Source organism: Dipodomys ordii, unplaced genomic scaffold (genome assembly GCF_000151885.1).
Source record: "Dipodomys ordii isolate 6190 unplaced genomic scaffold, Dord_2.0 Scaffold25, whole genome shotgun sequence".
NCBI classification, from domain to species: Eukaryota; Metazoa; Chordata; class Mammalia; order Rodentia; family Heteromyidae; genus Dipodomys; species Dipodomys ordii.
In genome coordinates, this window is record NW_012267241.1 from 20,551,731 (window position 1) to 20,568,485 (window position 16,755).

The 16,755-nt window shown below is 37.3% G+C and overlaps 1 protein-coding gene across 1 annotated transcript in view; it reads right to left on the reverse strand.

Moving 5' to 3' along the window:
* Positions 1 to 16,755, reverse strand: part of Mib1 (mindbomb E3 ubiquitin protein ligase 1) — a 117,597-nt gene that overhangs the window by 52,975 nt on the left and 47,867 nt on the right. Inside the window, exons 8-10 of the mRNA XM_013014821.1 lie at positions 12,698 to 12,881; positions 6,000 to 6,144; positions 4,270 to 4,403 (exon numbers count right to left, since the gene is read on the reverse strand). Coding sequence (XP_012870275.1) covers positions 4,270 to 4,403; positions 6,000 to 6,144; positions 12,698 to 12,881 — 463 coding nt within the window. The remainder of the gene's footprint in view (positions 1 to 4,269; positions 4,404 to 5,999; positions 6,145 to 12,697; positions 12,882 to 16,755) is intronic.

Sequence of the window (16,755 nt, forward strand, 5' to 3'; positions counted from 1 at the left end):
AAAGCTGCTCATAAGCTTTAACAAAATATAAATTAAAGATATTATTTAATTTAATGACACCTACATGGGAAAAAATCTAAATTTTCCAAAAGTACACTAACCACCTAAAAACCTAAATTTAAGTTTTATCAGTCATAAAATATTTAAAGTATATAAAACCTCAACACTACGAAAACGCCAGTAATGAAAAATGTCAGTAATTTTTGTAATATACACTGAAGAATGATCACTGGGTACCTGCTTTAAAGCATCTCAGAAAAACAAGAAAGAAGAAACAGATGCAGCATGGACAGTAGAACACCTTAGTAACTACTAAATACAAGGCTCATTTATACTAGACTGTTCATGTCTCAAAATAATTTTTTAAATGCTCACATCCACATCTGGTCTTTTTAGCAAATCTTCCACTTTAGCAACATCTCCATTGGCAGCAGCCTTAACTAATTCTTCATTGAGGTCGCCAGATTCTTGGGTTTCAAATAACTTCTTCAGGAGTTGGGAGAGTCTTTCTGCAAAGCACCAAATAAAGCTACTAATATAGGATGGTCTCAAACCTTAAATATTGTAATGTCTTTATATTTCATTATTTCTATCACTTATTTTTGTGCTAGGTTCTACAGTATAGAGTAACTACTCATTCTGTACTATATCATGTTGCATTAAAATTGAGCCCCTAAGTATTGTCTTTTCCAATTCATGTATTTCAAGTACAACTGCAAGAAAAGTAGAGTTACATACTAAAAAACAACAAGGTTTAGAAGTCATACTCAAAGATGATATAAATTTTCATCACAATACCAACTTCCTTTTTGACTTAAGCATACCACAGAAACTCTCAGAGATCTCACAGTATCAGTGGTTAGGATTCTAAAATAATATAATCTCTGTGTATCTGGAAATATGGCTTATGGGAAATCAATTTTTAGTTAAAAATGAGTATCTAAATGATAGCATGCTTTATTAAATATCATTAAGTACCAACTGGTTTTATGACAAGATAAGAACAAAGCTGAATACACAAAATTTTCAGAAGATTTCTTTTATTTAATAATTTTTATTTCTAGCCGGGCGTCAATGGCTCCCACATGTAATCCTAGCTACTCAGGAGGCTGAGATCTGAGGAACACAGTTCAAAGCCAGCCCGGGAAGGAAACTCCATGAGACTCTTATCTTCAATTAACCTCTAGAAAACCAGAAGTGGCGCTGTGGCTCAAGTGGTAGAGTGTTAGCCTTGAGCTGAAGAGCTGAGAGACAGTGCTCAGGCCCAGAGTTCAAGCCCCACAACCGACAAAAAAAAAAGAAACGAAAAAAGAAAGCACGCTCAAAACTACTTTTTAAACTTTAAGTAATTAAATGAAGAAAAAGATTGAGCATAATAAAATAGTATAGTAGCTCACCTAATCCTAGCCACATGAGAGGCTAAGACAGGAAGTTCTTAAGTTCAAGGCCAGTAAAAAGTATTTGTCAAGTTCAGAGCCAGACTGAGCTACATAGCAAGATCTTATTTTTAAAAAAATACTGGGAAACCTGTCTATAAAAATATGTTACTATTTCCTGATACTGTTTTTCCAGTGTGACATACAAATTCCTGCCCCAGTTGCAACAGTCTTGTTACACTCCTTCTTGGAATGTGACTCTCCCCCCCAATTCCTGTACTCCATGTAACACTTTCACAACACCTCTTCTCAGAACTGACCCTACCCCCAAATTCCCACAGTCTATGTAATGGGACCTATGTGACTACCCATGTGACCCACGTGACTGCCCCCTAAAATTTTGCTTAAATTCAGTCTACACCTGTCCCTGGTTGCTGCCTCCACTCCTGCTGGAGCAGCCCTGCAGGTCTACCCCTAATAAAGCCTTGAGCTCATAAAAACAAAAACAAAAAAACACTGGGCACCCATGGCTCATGCTTGTAATTCTTGCTAACTAGGCAGAGATCTAAGGATCATAGTTTGAAGCCAGCCAGGGCAAGAAGTCTGTGACATTCTCATCTCCAACTAGTCACCAAAAAGCTGAAAGCTGAGCTGGGGTTCAAGTGGTAGAACACTAGCCTTGAACAAAAAAGGCCAGACCCTGAGTTCCAGCCCCAAGACCAAAATAAAACAACAACAATAACAACAACAATAAAACAGCCATGGCTTACCACATACAATGTCCTTGGTTTGAGTCTTATCATTAAAAAAAAAAGTATTTAGGGGCTGAGAAGGTGGCTAGTGGTAGAGTAGTGCTTGCCTTGCATGCATGAGGCCCTGGGTTCAATTCCTCAGCACCACATGAGCAAAAAGAAAAAATCTGGAAGTGACGCTGTGGCTCAAGTGGTAGAGCACTAGCCTTGAGCTGAAGAGCTGAGAGACAGCGCCCAAGCCCAGAGTTCAGTCCCCACGACTGCACCCCCCCCCAAAAAAGTATTTAAATAACTGAGACAAATTATTTGTAACTTATTATCAATCCAGAAATTTCTGTGTTGGTTTCTACAAATGATCTAATAAAGCTGTCACATGAATTTGTAGGAGGAAAGACACAATCACACCTTAAAACTACAGATCTGATCTTCAAATTCTACCATACTTAAAAAGAAACAGAGCTGTGGGCATAGCTCACATGCTGGTGTCTACCTAGCACACAGAAGGCCCTGAGTTTGAATCCCAGTACTACCACCACCAAAAAAAAAAAAAAAAAAAGACATAAAAAGATTTGGTGAAAAGAAAAGGTCTTCATCACAACACAGGATGATTCAAGCTGCTATCCCAAATACAACCTCTTGGCTGGCACTAAAAGCCCAAGTATATGGTAGAATCATACTGGCCTTTTTTTGGGTGTGGGGGGGTCAGTCCTGGGGCTTGAACTCAGGGCCTAGGCACTTGCTCAAGGCTAGCACTCTATCACTCTACCACTTGAGCCACAGCTCCACTCTGGCCTTTTCAGTACTGAGGAATTGAATCCAGGGCTGCGTGCATGTGAGGCAAGCACTCTACAACTAAGCCACATTCCCAGCTCAATAATGGCCTTTTTTAATACAGTGTCTGAATAAAAAAAAATCTACATCACAACATATGAGGAGTTAAAAAAAACCATGACCTCTAATACATCTACATTATACATTGTGATAGCCAGGCATCAGTGGCTCATGCCTGTAATCCTAGCTACTCAGGAGGCTGAGATCTGAGGATCATGGTTCAAAGCAAGCCCGGGCAGGAAACTCCATGAGACTCTTATCTCCAATAAACCAATCAGAAAACCAGAAATGGCGCTGTGGCTCAAGTGGTAGAGCGCGGTCTTGAGCTGAAGAGCTGAGGGACAGTGCCCAGGCCCAAAGTTCAAGGCCCACGACTGACAAAAAAAAACATTGTGACAAATTTAATGGGAATGGAAGAAAAAAAGTTTTTATCACACTTGTGGGTTTTTAAAGTATTTGATGTATTTAAAATGTACCATGTGATTTTTTTGTTTCTTTTTGCTCTTCTCCCATGGTATAACCCCTTGTTTTCACTGTATTTGATTCTGGTACCCTGCATCTTGTATATACTTTTTTTTAACTTGGGAGGGGAAGGGAAATAACCAATTGCTGAAATAAGGATACAGGCTGACCCATTTTAACAATGAGATGTACAAGATACTATGTTGAAAACGAACTTTACAATTTGGGGGGAGGAGGGAGGAGGTGAGGAGATGGGGGGGAAGGGATGGTAGGGGAAAAACAGAGGAGGTAACAATGCTCAATAGGAAATGTACTCATGTAACTGTAACCCCTCTGTACAATATTTTTACAATAAAAATATACAAAAAATAATAAAAGTATTTGAAAGTTCCTCATTGGGATTAGAGGCATGGCTCAGTTGATAAAGTATCAAGCTCCAAGTTCAAGTTCCAATCTTGGACCAAGCAGAAAGAAAAGCTGCTCATAAGCTTTAACAAAATATAAATTAAAGATATTATTTAATTTAATGACACCTACATGGGAAAAAATCTAAATTTTCCAAAAGTACACTAACCACCTAAAAACCTAAATTTAAGTTTTATCAGTCATAAAATATTTAAAGTATATAAAACCTCAACACTACGAAAACGCCAGTAATGAAAAATGTCAGTAATTTTTGTAATATACACTGAAGAATGATCACTGGGTACCTGCTTTAAAGCATCTCAGAAAAACAAGAAAGAAGAAACAGATGCAGCATGGACAGTAGAACACCTTAGTAACTACTAAATACAAGGCTCATTTATACTAGACTGTTCATGTCTCAAAATAATTTTTTAAATGCTCACATCCACATCTGGTCTTTTTAGCAAATCTTCCACTTTAGCAACATCTCCATTGGCAGCAGCCTTAACTAATTCTTCATTGAGGTCGCCAGATTCTTGGGTTTCAAATAACTTCTTCAGGAGTTGGGAGAGTCTTTCTGCAAAGCACCAAATAAAGCTACTAATATAGGATGGTCTCAAACCTTAAATATTGTAATGTCTTTATATTTCATTATTTCTATCACTTATTTTTGTGCTAGGTTCTACAGTATAGAGTAACTACTCATTCTGTACTATATCATGTTGCATTAAAATTGAGCCCCTAAGTATTGTCTTTTCCAATTCATGTATTTCAAGTACAACTGCAAGAAAAGTAGAGTTACATACTAAAAAACAACAAGGTTTAGAAGTCATACTCAAAGATGATATAAATTTTCATCACAATACCAACTTCCTTTTTGACTTAAGCATACCACAGAAACTCTCAGAGATCTCACAGTATCAGTGGTTAGGATTCTAAAATAATATAATCTCTGTGTATCTGGAAATATGGCTTATGGGAAATCAATTTTTAGTTAAAAATGAGTATCTAAATGATAGCATGCTTTATTAAATATCATTAAGTACCAACTGGTTTTATGACAAGATAAGAACAAAGCTGAATACACAAAATTTTCAGAAGATTTCTTTTATTTAATAATTTTTATTTCTAGCCGGGCGTCAATGGCTCCCACATGTAATCCTAGCTACTCAGGAGGCTGAGATCTGAGGAACACAGTTCAAAGCCAGCCCGGGAAGAAAACTCCATGAGACTCTTATCTTCAATTAACCTCTAGAAAACCAGAAGTGGCACTGTGGCTCAGGCAGTAGAGCACTTGCCTTGAGCTAAAGAGCGCAGGGACAGCGCCCAAGCCCAGAGTTCAAGCCCCGCGACCGACAAAAAAAAAAAAATTTCTAATCAATTCCAGAGGTTGAAAGTTCTACTATTTATTTCTTGAAGTAGTTATTAGAAAGCAGAGATATCACAAATTGCAGTGCAAATAAATCACAAAGTAGACAAAGCCCACATTATTTGAGAGCAGGATATTAATTATCCTCCACTCTTTTATTTTGTCCGTTGTCAATGTATTGTAGTCCTGTCTAACCTCAAGGTAACAATAAATATTATTTCATTTTAAGTAACTAGCAAATTACTCTTCTGCAAAGAGATTTAAAGAAGTAGAAAGCTACAAACAAAATAGAGAAATCTAATGTTTTTCTTTTGTATCTTTCCAAAAGATACAAGTTATGATTCTATATTAATGGATAACAACAATGTCCACATGCTATAATATCATGTATGTAAAGTTGAACCACAAGAAAGACTTTGGGAACAATTCTACCCAAGCACCCAGCAAGGTGACATTTGAGCATGATTTCCAACTTGGAAATCGTAACTCTTATTAAGTGGTAAGAAGAAAAAAATGTGACAGATATGTAAAATATATATGAAGAAAGACATTTGCTAACAATAATGTTGGAAATAAAGACAAAGCAAAGTAGCTAAACAGGTAATGTCTTTCACAGAAAAGAAATGTTCTGACTATGGAATGGAATGGAATGAGAGAGGGAGTGGCTTACAAGGTGGTCAATATTTAAGAGAGTCTATATAATCTGAAAGAAAGCCAACAAGATTATCTGTTTCTAAGAATAGGAAAATTAGCAAAGGTTGTGATATAAACAATACAAAAAGAGATTAACAATATAAAACATACCACCAGATGCATTGCTAATGGCTGATCCTGCAGATGCCACCTTGGAAACTGCGGCTGGATTATATGTCCAAGATGTTCCACAAACTTCTACTTTTAAATCACTGTCTGAATAAATCTGTTGTACTCGGCCAACTTTACCTAAAGTCTTAAAAAAAAAATTAAGATTCATATTTCCAAGTGTAAGGAATATAGCCATAAAACCAACCATCAATTTTTAAGTGTTAGTTTTACTTCTTAGTTTTAGAGCATTTCAAAGATTTAGCCATATTCAAATAGGTTATTTGTTGGTTATAAACTTTGAAGATTACCTTTTGAAATTCTTTTAATATACTACAAGTATGATAAAGCCTACCTTATTCATAAAAGTTAACAGAATTCATTTTCATATTCAACACTTTTTTGAACACACAGATATACCTTGAGAACTTGCAACTAAAAGTAGTCTACAAGCCATGATTGATATGGCCTCAAAAAGGAAATCTGATTTCTACCAAAAACAAAAAAGCACTACCTTAAATGGTTTATATTTACTTCTATGTTAAAATTGTTTTTAGAATTACCTTGTTTCCAAATCAAAAGTTAGATATAGAGTACTATGCATAAATGGACCAGATGAGTCATGTCTGCAATCCCAGCTATTCACAGACAGAGATGAGAGGACACAGTTTGAGGCCAACCAGAGCAAAAAAGTTCATGGGGCCTTGGGCATGGTGAAGCTAGACACAGTAAGGCAGAGGAAGATATGATAACTGGGTTCCCAGACTAGCCTGGTCAAAAATCACAAGCACTACTTAGGCACCAAAAGCTCACACCTGTAATCCTAGCTACTTAAGAGGATGTGATCCAGAGGTCTGCAGTTCAAAGCCAGCCTGAGTAAAATAGTCCAAAAGACTATGACAAGCATGAGACAAACTTCAAATCCTAGTTTATAGGAAAAAAAAGTAACATAATTTTTTGACCTATAAGATTTCCTTTTTTTGGGGGGGAGGGGTCCGGTCGTGGAGCCTGAACTCTCAGCTCTTCAGCTCAAGGCTAGCGCTCTACCACTTGAGCCACACCGCCACTTCCAGCTTTTTTCTTTTTGCTTATGTAGTGCTGAGGAATCAAACCCAGGGCCTCATGCATGCAAGGCAAGCACTCTACCACTGAGCCACCTTCCCAGCCCCCTATAAGATTTCTTATGATCTGAATTTGGGTAAGTGATACAGTTGAACAGGTTCCTCTGTCCTTTGTATATAGCAAGAATCAAGGAAGCTATTTGTTCGTTTAACCTGACTCTAGAAATCGCTAGTAGCTTCTTTGCTATCTAGTATGAGTTCTTGTCTTCACTTCCTAAAGAACTACAATTGGTCGCTTTTCCAAAGCACCTTGATTCTTTACTAAGGGCAGGGCAGTCCATAACTTGGGCACTGAATACTCTCACTAGAATTTTGGTTTCTATGTCTTTTCATGGACAGAGTGGGAAATTCAAAAAAAAATACAAATTTTGTTAAGATAAAATAAGTTCAACCATTTCCAAATTAAATTGTTAATTATATCTGATTCTCCTTTCCCAAACTGTAATTTAACGTCAATGGGATAACAGAATTACCACATAATTAAGCTTCTATTGTTCTAATGGTTATATTTACACTAATATCTATACATAAGTAAATATATATGTGTATATACATAATCACATGTATATGTGTAATCTCACTTCTTCATTTTGTCCTTGTTCTTAAAATACATAGTAATATACTTTGTGAGTACATATAAGTATTCATAAATGCCTGTAATTTCAGCTATTCAAAAAGGTGGAGACTGGGACAGCCATGATTAAAGGCCAGCCTCGGCAAGAAGTTGTCAGCCTGGGCACTGATGAGACAAACTTCAAATCCTAGTTACCTACAAATCTAGCTAATCAAGAGACTGAGATCTGAGGATCCTGGTTCAAAGCCATCCAGGCAAACAACCAAGACACTTATCTCCAATTAAAGTCAAGTAAGCTGAGTATAGTAGTGCACACATGGACTCCTAAGCCCTGTAGATGGTATACATAGAAAGATCTCCAGTCAAGCAGCAAAATGCCAGACTGGAGATGAGGCTCAAATTGTCAGGTGACAGTGTGAGGCCCTGAGTCCAAGCCCTGGAACCAGTACAAAAAATTTTTTTAATACACAGGAATCTATAAATCTGATGGTTTCCTAGTACAGGCAATATTAAAATTAGTCATTCATGTGTCTCCTTTATCCTCTTAATATTTTCACTTAGTAGTATTTCATGACAGTTATCGTAACTAAAAAGCAAACAAACAGCCTAGTAAGCTTTTTTTATGCTCTTTCTATTCCATTTTTGATGGTCACACTTTACATTGTTAGAACACATAATCATACTATCCCTTTTCCTTTCGTGTGTGTGTATATGTGTGTGGGCAGGTACAGAGGCTTGAACTCAAGATCTAGAGCTCCTATGTTTAAAAATGTTTGGCTTCTTCACTCACAGCTTGCACTCTAGCACTTGAACCACATCTGCAGTGTAATTGGAAATAGAGACTCTTGAACTTTTCTGCCTGGTCAAGTTCCTCAGATTTCACCTGTCTAGATACTTCCTGAATGAGCCACTAGTGCCTGGCCTATTTCTTCTCCTTTGTAACTATTTAATCTTAATTCAACTAATAAATAAATACATATTTCATGATCATCTGATATCTCTCTACTCATCTTGGTTGCCTGAAACTCATTCTTTAGTAGACTATTCAGAAAGGACCAAGATTCTCTACTTTCTTTTATATTTATATTCATAACAATTTGGAGCCTTCATATTTGAGTATCACATATATAATCTTCAGCTTTTTTTATTTTACTTTCCTTAATTAAGCATCTTAAACAACAAAAAGCTATTTCATTGTTTCCTGGCATGAAATACTTAACTCAAATTGTTGTTTTTATTTTTGCCAGTCCTGGGGCTTGATCTCAGGGCCTGGCACTGTCCCTGAGACTCAGTGTGCTCAAAGCTAGCACTTACCACTTGAGCTACTGCATCATTTCTGTTTTTTTCTGAGTAGTTGATTGGCAATGAGAGTCTCATGGGCTTTCCTGCCCTTGGCTGGCTTCAAACCACAAACCTCAATTCTCAGCCTCCTGTGTAGCTAGGATTACAGGCATGCACCACTTGCACCCAGCCAGATTTTTTTTTAACTGCAAAATTATTTTCTTTCCTTTCAGACCAATAGTTTGATGTTCTACCTAGAGATCCAAATAATTTTTCCTGTCCTTGAAGATTCCATTGTCTTCTCAGTGTCCCACTAATCTTTTTTTTTTAATTTTATTTTATTTTATTTGTGAACATACTGTACAGAGGAGTTACAATTACATGGGCAGGATAATGCGTACATTTCTTACCAAGCATTGCAGCCTCCTCCTTTGTTTACCCTTCACATCCCTTCCCAGCCTCCCCCCTCCCCCCCAATCCCAATCCTTCTCCTTCCCCCCCTTCTCCCCCGCCCCCACGCACCGACATTGTAAAGCTCGTTTTTTAATTTTTTTTTTTTTTTTTGGGTCCGGTCGTGGGGCCTGAGCTCTGGGCCTGGGCGCTGTTCCCTCAGCTCTTCAGCTCAAGATTAGCGCTCTACCACTTGAGCCACAGCGCCGCTTCCGGCTTTTTTCTTTTTGCTTATATGGTGCTGAGGAATCGAACCCAGGGCCTCATGCATACAAAGCCACCTCCCCAGCCCTGTCCCACTAATCTTAAGTCAGTTTTTCAAGGGTTTTTTTTGCCCTACTTTTAAAGTTTATCATCTTTTTTCACTTCAAGAACATTTTTCTGAAATTTCAAACATTAGAGTTTGGTGGCAGCATATTTGCCTACCATGCTAAATGCCTTAAGTTTAAACCTAGCATTAAAAACAAAACAGAAAAAAAAACAATTGTTTCAGTGTTTGTTTGCAAGGGCTACTAGTGTACATGAAGTCACCTTCTATATTTGTCACCTTCTATAGAATATTTTTATCCTAGTTTATTAAAAATGTTTTCCTATTTTCACCTTCTATTCTTCTTAATGCATTATGTAATTCCAGCTTAGTCTTCATTTTCTTTTTCCTCAGTGTTAAGTATTGAACCCAGGGCCTTGAGCATGTTAGGCCAAGTGCTCTATCTACCACTGAGCTACATCACCAGCCCACTTCTGAAATGATCTTTTTTCCCTTTTTAATTCTTTTCTAAGGTCTATCACCTCACTTGTAATTATTATTTCAACTACAAATAACAATTTGCCATTTTCTTAATTTCTTAGTTCATGTTGAATTCTTTGATTTTAGTTTCTAACATACATTCATTGTCTGTAGAGAAGTTATTCTGTTCTTCAATCTTTTTTTTCAATAACTGTGTACAGAGATTCAACCATGATTCTTGCCTTTTATAGATTATCTCATTTCTTTTTCTTTGTTTTTTCTGTTTTACTCAATTTTGTATCTATTTTCATCAGTTTTTACTTGATGCAAGGTTCTCCCTGGAAGGGAGGCCTCAGCCACTCCAGTCCCTTCAACTTTAGCAGAGACATATTGCTCTCAGCCCAAACTCGAGTCTGCTAGTGCCCTTAGGGTTCAGTTGCTATTTCATTAGCTACCATGGTAGCCAAAATATCCTCTTGTTCTCAGATCTATCAGATAACCTATTACTTCTCAATGTTGCTGAACAGACTGATTTGGACCCATAAATTATACCAGTGATTTCTCTCTACTCATTTATATTTGACAGTTCAAAAGGCATACTCTATCTCATATGCCTTATTGATGTTTGTGGCTTTTCTAGATTATTATTCTAGTTGCCTATTTCTATAAGGAATCTCTCTCCTGGATTTCAGCAATTATCTAGAGGTTTTGTTTATATAAAATTTAATATGCTAGGGCTTGGAAGGTGGCTCAGTGGTAGAGCACTTGCCTTGCATGCATGAGGCCCTGGAATGGAAATTCCTCAGCACCACATAAGCAAAAAGAAAAAAGCCAGAAGTAGTGCTGTGGCTCAAGTGGTAGAGCTCTAGCCTTGAGCTGAAGAGCTGAGGGACAACACCCAGGTCCAGAGTTCAGGCCCCACGACCAGACCAAAAAAAAAAAAGAAAAATTTAATATGCTAGAAAATTATTTAGGCAAGATATCCAGCCTGAAAGTTCCAGTTCAAATGCTTAGTTCTAATTTCCTCACCTTTAAAATGAAAATCCCAGCCAAATGCTGATGGCACATGCCTGTAATCCTAGCTACTCAGGAGGCTAAGATCTGAGGATCATGGTTCAAAGCCAATCTGGCAGGAAAATCCATGAGATTCTTATCTCCAATTATCCACCAAAAAAAACCCAGAAGTGATACTGTAGCTCAAAGTGGTAGAGCATTAGCCTTGAGCAAAAGAGCTCACAGGCATCCAGGCCCCAAGTTAAGTCCCACAACCAACAAAAAAAAAAAAAAAACAGAATTAGGATTGGGAATGCGACTTAGTGGCAGAGTACTTGCCTAGTATTCATGAAGCCCTGAGTTCAATTCCTCAGTACCACATAAACAGAATAAGCCAGAAATGGTGCTGTGGCTCAAGTGGTAGAGCACTAGCTTTGAGCAAAAGAAGCCTAGGGTCAGTGTCCAGGCCCTGAGTTCAAGTCCCAGGACTGGCCAAAAAAAAATTAAATTTAAATTTAAAAAGTAAAAATGCCTTATCTAGTACAAAGTTTTTGTGTACACATATATGTTTGGGCACATGTGCAAATTGAAATGTCTCTGAATGAACGTAAGGTAGCAAGAGTGCTTTTTGTTTCCATTTTGTTTACTATTGTACTCCTAAATCCTAACAAGTATATTTTATGTATTACTCAGGCAGGAAGGACAGATAGAGGGACAAAACAGAAAGGGCAGGAAGAAAACACTGGACAGGACACAAGAAGCTAGTTAGGACAAAAAAGGGGGATGGATAGGAGAAAAAGGAGGTACTATCAGGAAAGAAGAACTGGACAACATAAGGAGAGATGAGAGAAGTACATGGGACAGGAATCAGACAATGAATGGAACAGGATTCAGGGAGTAGATAGGACAAGAGCTTGAACTGCTTGAGATCAATAGGGATAGAGCAATATGGAAGACCGAACTGAAGGACAACGCAAGATAAAAGGGGAATGAGGCATCAGGGATGTATTACCAGGATGAAACAAGGTGGGATAGAAAGGGATGAAGAGTAGTAAAAGAAGGACAGAATAAACACAGCAAAATAAGTTTGTTTATTGTTACTGATTATTTGGTAGAAAAGGTATTGAAATTGAATAAATAAAACAAACAACTACACTTGTTGGGAGAAAAGCAATCCTAACAAAATGTACATGTTGAACTGATTATATATACCCGTAAGTTTCAGAGAGCTAGACCCTGAAGCAGTAAGACTGCAATGCTCTAGCACTGCTAGAACTGAATGAACATGTTTCTATCTCAATTTAGGGGTGACTATAGGGAAAGCTCTGCTGCCTGACAACACATTACATTCCCCATTAACAGCACTATCAAAGCCCTTTTTGCTATGTCTTCCCAGGCTAACTTGACTAAAAAAAGGTACAAGCATGCCTACCCACTAATGGAAAGTACAATCTAAGAAGATTCATACCAAACTGGTTTCTAAAATTAACTTATTTTTAAAAATAATGTGAAGCACAATATATTTCAAGGCCCAAATTATTTTATATGTACTTACTGGAAGCATGGCTTCAGCCCATTCCCCATGTCCTCTTTGTAGAAGTTTAATTCTTTCTAGATCATAACAAACTTGTACTAGATCCCCCACTTGAAACTGTGAAGTGCCTCCTTCTGCACCCTGCACAGCATCCCCACTTCGGACAATGTTTGCTTTAGTGAGAACAGCAGGATTGAAGGTCCACCTATAAAAGCAAAAATTGAAACTCAAAACTGGTTAAGTTTACCTAACTTTAGTACTTTCTTCATCATTACAGTGAGAACAAACCTGTGACATATCAAAAGAGTAAACCAACCCTTTACAATTACATTCTGAGCATTTGCTATTTCTTTCTATAAATTTTCCTATTTTAGAAACTGTTTTTTCAGGTAGGACTTAATATGCAGCCCAGACTGGCATCAAGCTCATTATCCTCCTGTTTCAACTCCTTGGGTTTAAGAGTATATCACTGGGGCTGGGAAGTTGGCTCAGTGGTAGAGTACTTGCCTTGCATGCATGAGGTTCTGGGTTCAATTCCTCAGCACCACATAAGCAAAAAGAAAAAAGCTGGAAATGGTGCTGTGGCTCAAGTGGTAGAGCGCTAGCCTTGAGCTGAAGAGCTGAGGGACAGCGCCTAGGCCCAGAGTTCAGGCCCCACGATTGTACCCAAAAAAAAAAAAAAAAAAGAGTATATCACCATAACTGGTCCTAATTTCTTATATGTTTTTTATTTTTTTATTTTTTGTTGGTCATGGGACCTGAACTCTGGGCCTGGGTGGTGTTCCTTAGCTCTTCAGCTCAAGGCTAGTGCACTACCACTTGAACCGTGGTGCCACTTTCAGCTTTTTCTGCTTATGTGGTGCTGAGGAATCGAACCCAGGGCCTCATGCATGTGAGGCAAGCACTCTACCACTGAGCCACCTTACCAGCCCCTATGTTTTTCATTGTAAAAATACTGTACAGAGGACAGTACATGAGTAAGGTAATGAGTACATTTCCTATGGAGCATTGTTATCTCCTTTGTTTTTCCCCCACCACTCCTTCCCTCCCCACCTCCCTAATTTTATAATTTTATCATAAAATTTGAGAAATGAGAGAAATGAGCCAGGTGCCAGTGGCTGACACCTGTGCTCTTAGCTACTAAGGAGGCTGAGATCTGAGGATTTAATACCACTAATAAATGGCCACTGTTTAAAAATAAATACATCTGAAAAACATGACAAATCAAAGTGCCATTATCACACATGTACATCTAGATCACTATTATTAAAGCTCTACTATGAATCCTTACAGATCTATTAAGATACTGAGTGATTTATAAGCTACAAAGTGATATTCTTTTTAGAGAGACAGAGAAGCAGAGAAAGAGGCAGAGACAGATACAGAGACACTGTTTTGTGACTTCTTTTTTTCACAGATAATATGCCTTGGAAGATTTTTCCATGTCAGAAGTATATATCTACTTAATTCAATTTAACAGTTACAGACTATCCTACCCCATATCATGGGCATACACAAGTTAATTTGGCTAATTTCCTATAGTCTATCATTTAAAGATTTTTCAAATTTCCACAAGTACATACAATACTATAAAGAAGGTGAGATGATCAAGATACACTGTACTCATAAATCAACAGGAAATTCCTTTGTACAACTATTTAAAAACAATTTTTAATATATTTTAAATACCATAAAGAATATCCTTGCATGTATGTTTCTTTACATAGAGTCAATGTTTTACCAAAGTCTTAAAAGAACAACTTAATAAAGTATATCTTATTATTAACACTTGTCAGACTCAACCTGCTCTACAAATTATACCATTTCCTCATACTATTGCCAATCTCATGGATAAAAATGCTATCTAGTTTTAATTTGCCAAGTGTGGTTATTTTCCAGAATTATAATCACTCTATTAAAGCCAATTTGGATTCTGATTTCTTTACTATAAAAAATAAGCATTTCCTCATGCTGTTCTATTCTTCATAACCAACATTTTAATGATGACATCTATGCCATCAAACAACATATGCCACAATGTATAACACAACACTTCCCTTGGTGCTACATTGAATGAAAAAGTTTTGAAACTTTGAAACTAGATGTAGGTATAACATAGAACTTTATTAGCATAGGCAGGAACTTCCTAGGTAGAATCCCAAGGGCTCATTAAATAGGAGAGAGAACTGACAAATGGGACTGCATCAAACTAAAAGATTTCAACACAGTAAAGGACACCATTGCTGGGGTAAAAAGAATCTATACAGAAAGAGAGAAAGGGTGCACAAATGCAATCATGCTATTCAGTATACACAATGTAGAAAATGACAGGAGGTGCAAAGTGGGAGAAAGCAAAGGAAGGAGGTAACATTGTCCAAAGAAGTAAATATATTCATTACCTGATTTATGAAATGGTAACGCCTCTGTATAAAACTTTAATAATAACAATAAAATCATATTTTTAAGTCTACAGAATGGGAGATCTTTGATATATGGAGAGTTCAAGAAATTAAATTCCAAACCAGGCGCTGGTGGCTCACACCTGTAATCCTAAACTACTCAGGAGGCTGAGATCTGAGGATCATGGTTTAAAGCCAGCCCGGGCAGGAAAGACCGTGAGACTCCTATCTCCAATAAACAACCAGAAAACCAGAAGTGGCACTGTAGCTCAAGTGGCACAGTGCTCACCTTGAGCTGAAGAGCTGAGGGACAGCACCAGGCCCAGAGCTCAAGCCCCACTACCAAAAAAAAAAACTAAATTCCCAAAGCATCAATAACAGCATTGACAAATGAACAAAGGAACTAAATAGAGGATTCTTAGAAGTAAACATGGCCAATAAACATATTAAGAGATGCCCAGCATCTTTGGCCATAAATGAAATACCTGTAAGACTCATCGCCAATTAACCAGACAAACATCAGAAGTGTAGGTATAGCTCAAGTGGTAGAATGCTAGCCATGAGCTAAAAACCTGAAGGAGAGCACAAGCTCTCAAGCCCCAGTACTAGCACAAAAAAAAAAAAAATATATATATATATATATATATTACCCAAGAATTTTGCACAACAAAAAATTCTGTAATAAGATTTAACATTCCCAAATAACAAGAAAATATTTAATAAGAATATGTAAACTCAATGCTTGATAAGAAATGTGCTCGTTATCTTGCCCATGTAATTGTAACTCCTCTGTATGGTATTCTCACCATAAAAAAAAAGAATATGTAAGCTAATAAAACATTCTTAAGAATTTTTAAAACAAATTCAATTTTATTGAGATATAATTCACATACCATACAATTCACTCATTAAAAAGTAGTGTTTATTTAAAAAGTTGTGCAACCATCACCACTATCCAATTTTATTTTCACTCCCTCTTTTTTTTTTTTTTTTTGTCGGTCGTGAGGCTTGAACTCTGGGCCTGGGCGCTCTCCTTCAGCTCTTCAGCTCAAGGCGAGCACTCTACCACTTGAGCTACAGCGCCACTTCTGGTTTTCTGGTGGTTTATTGGAGATAGGAGTCTCACAGTCTTTCCTGCCTGGGCTGGCTTTGAACAGTGATCCTCAGATCTCAGCCTCCTGAGTAGCTAGGATTACAGGCGTGAGCCACCAGCGCCCGGCTTCACTCCCTCTTAAAGATACCCAACTATTAGCAGTCATTCTCCCCAGGCATTATGTATCCAATAATATACTTCGGTCCTTCAGACTTATTCTTGACATTTTATAGAAATAAAATTACATAGTCTATGACCTTTTCTGGCTGGCTTCTTCCCCTTAGCATTATGTTTTCAAGATGCATTTATGTTGCAGTATATGTCAGTACTTTATCCCAGTTTATGGACAGATACTAATTCCCACTGTATGGATATGTCACTTTAAAAAGTTTTAACAAGGTTTTATTTTAATATAGCAGGGTTCAAGTAGGAGAAATGAAAAAGAGAAGCATTTCTTGCTCCCCATATAGGAAATGAAAGCCTCCTGAAATACCACATTTTGTTTATCCACTTACTAGAAAGACTCCTGAAATACCACATTTTGTTTATCCACTTACTAGCTAATGGACAATCTGAATTCTTTTTTT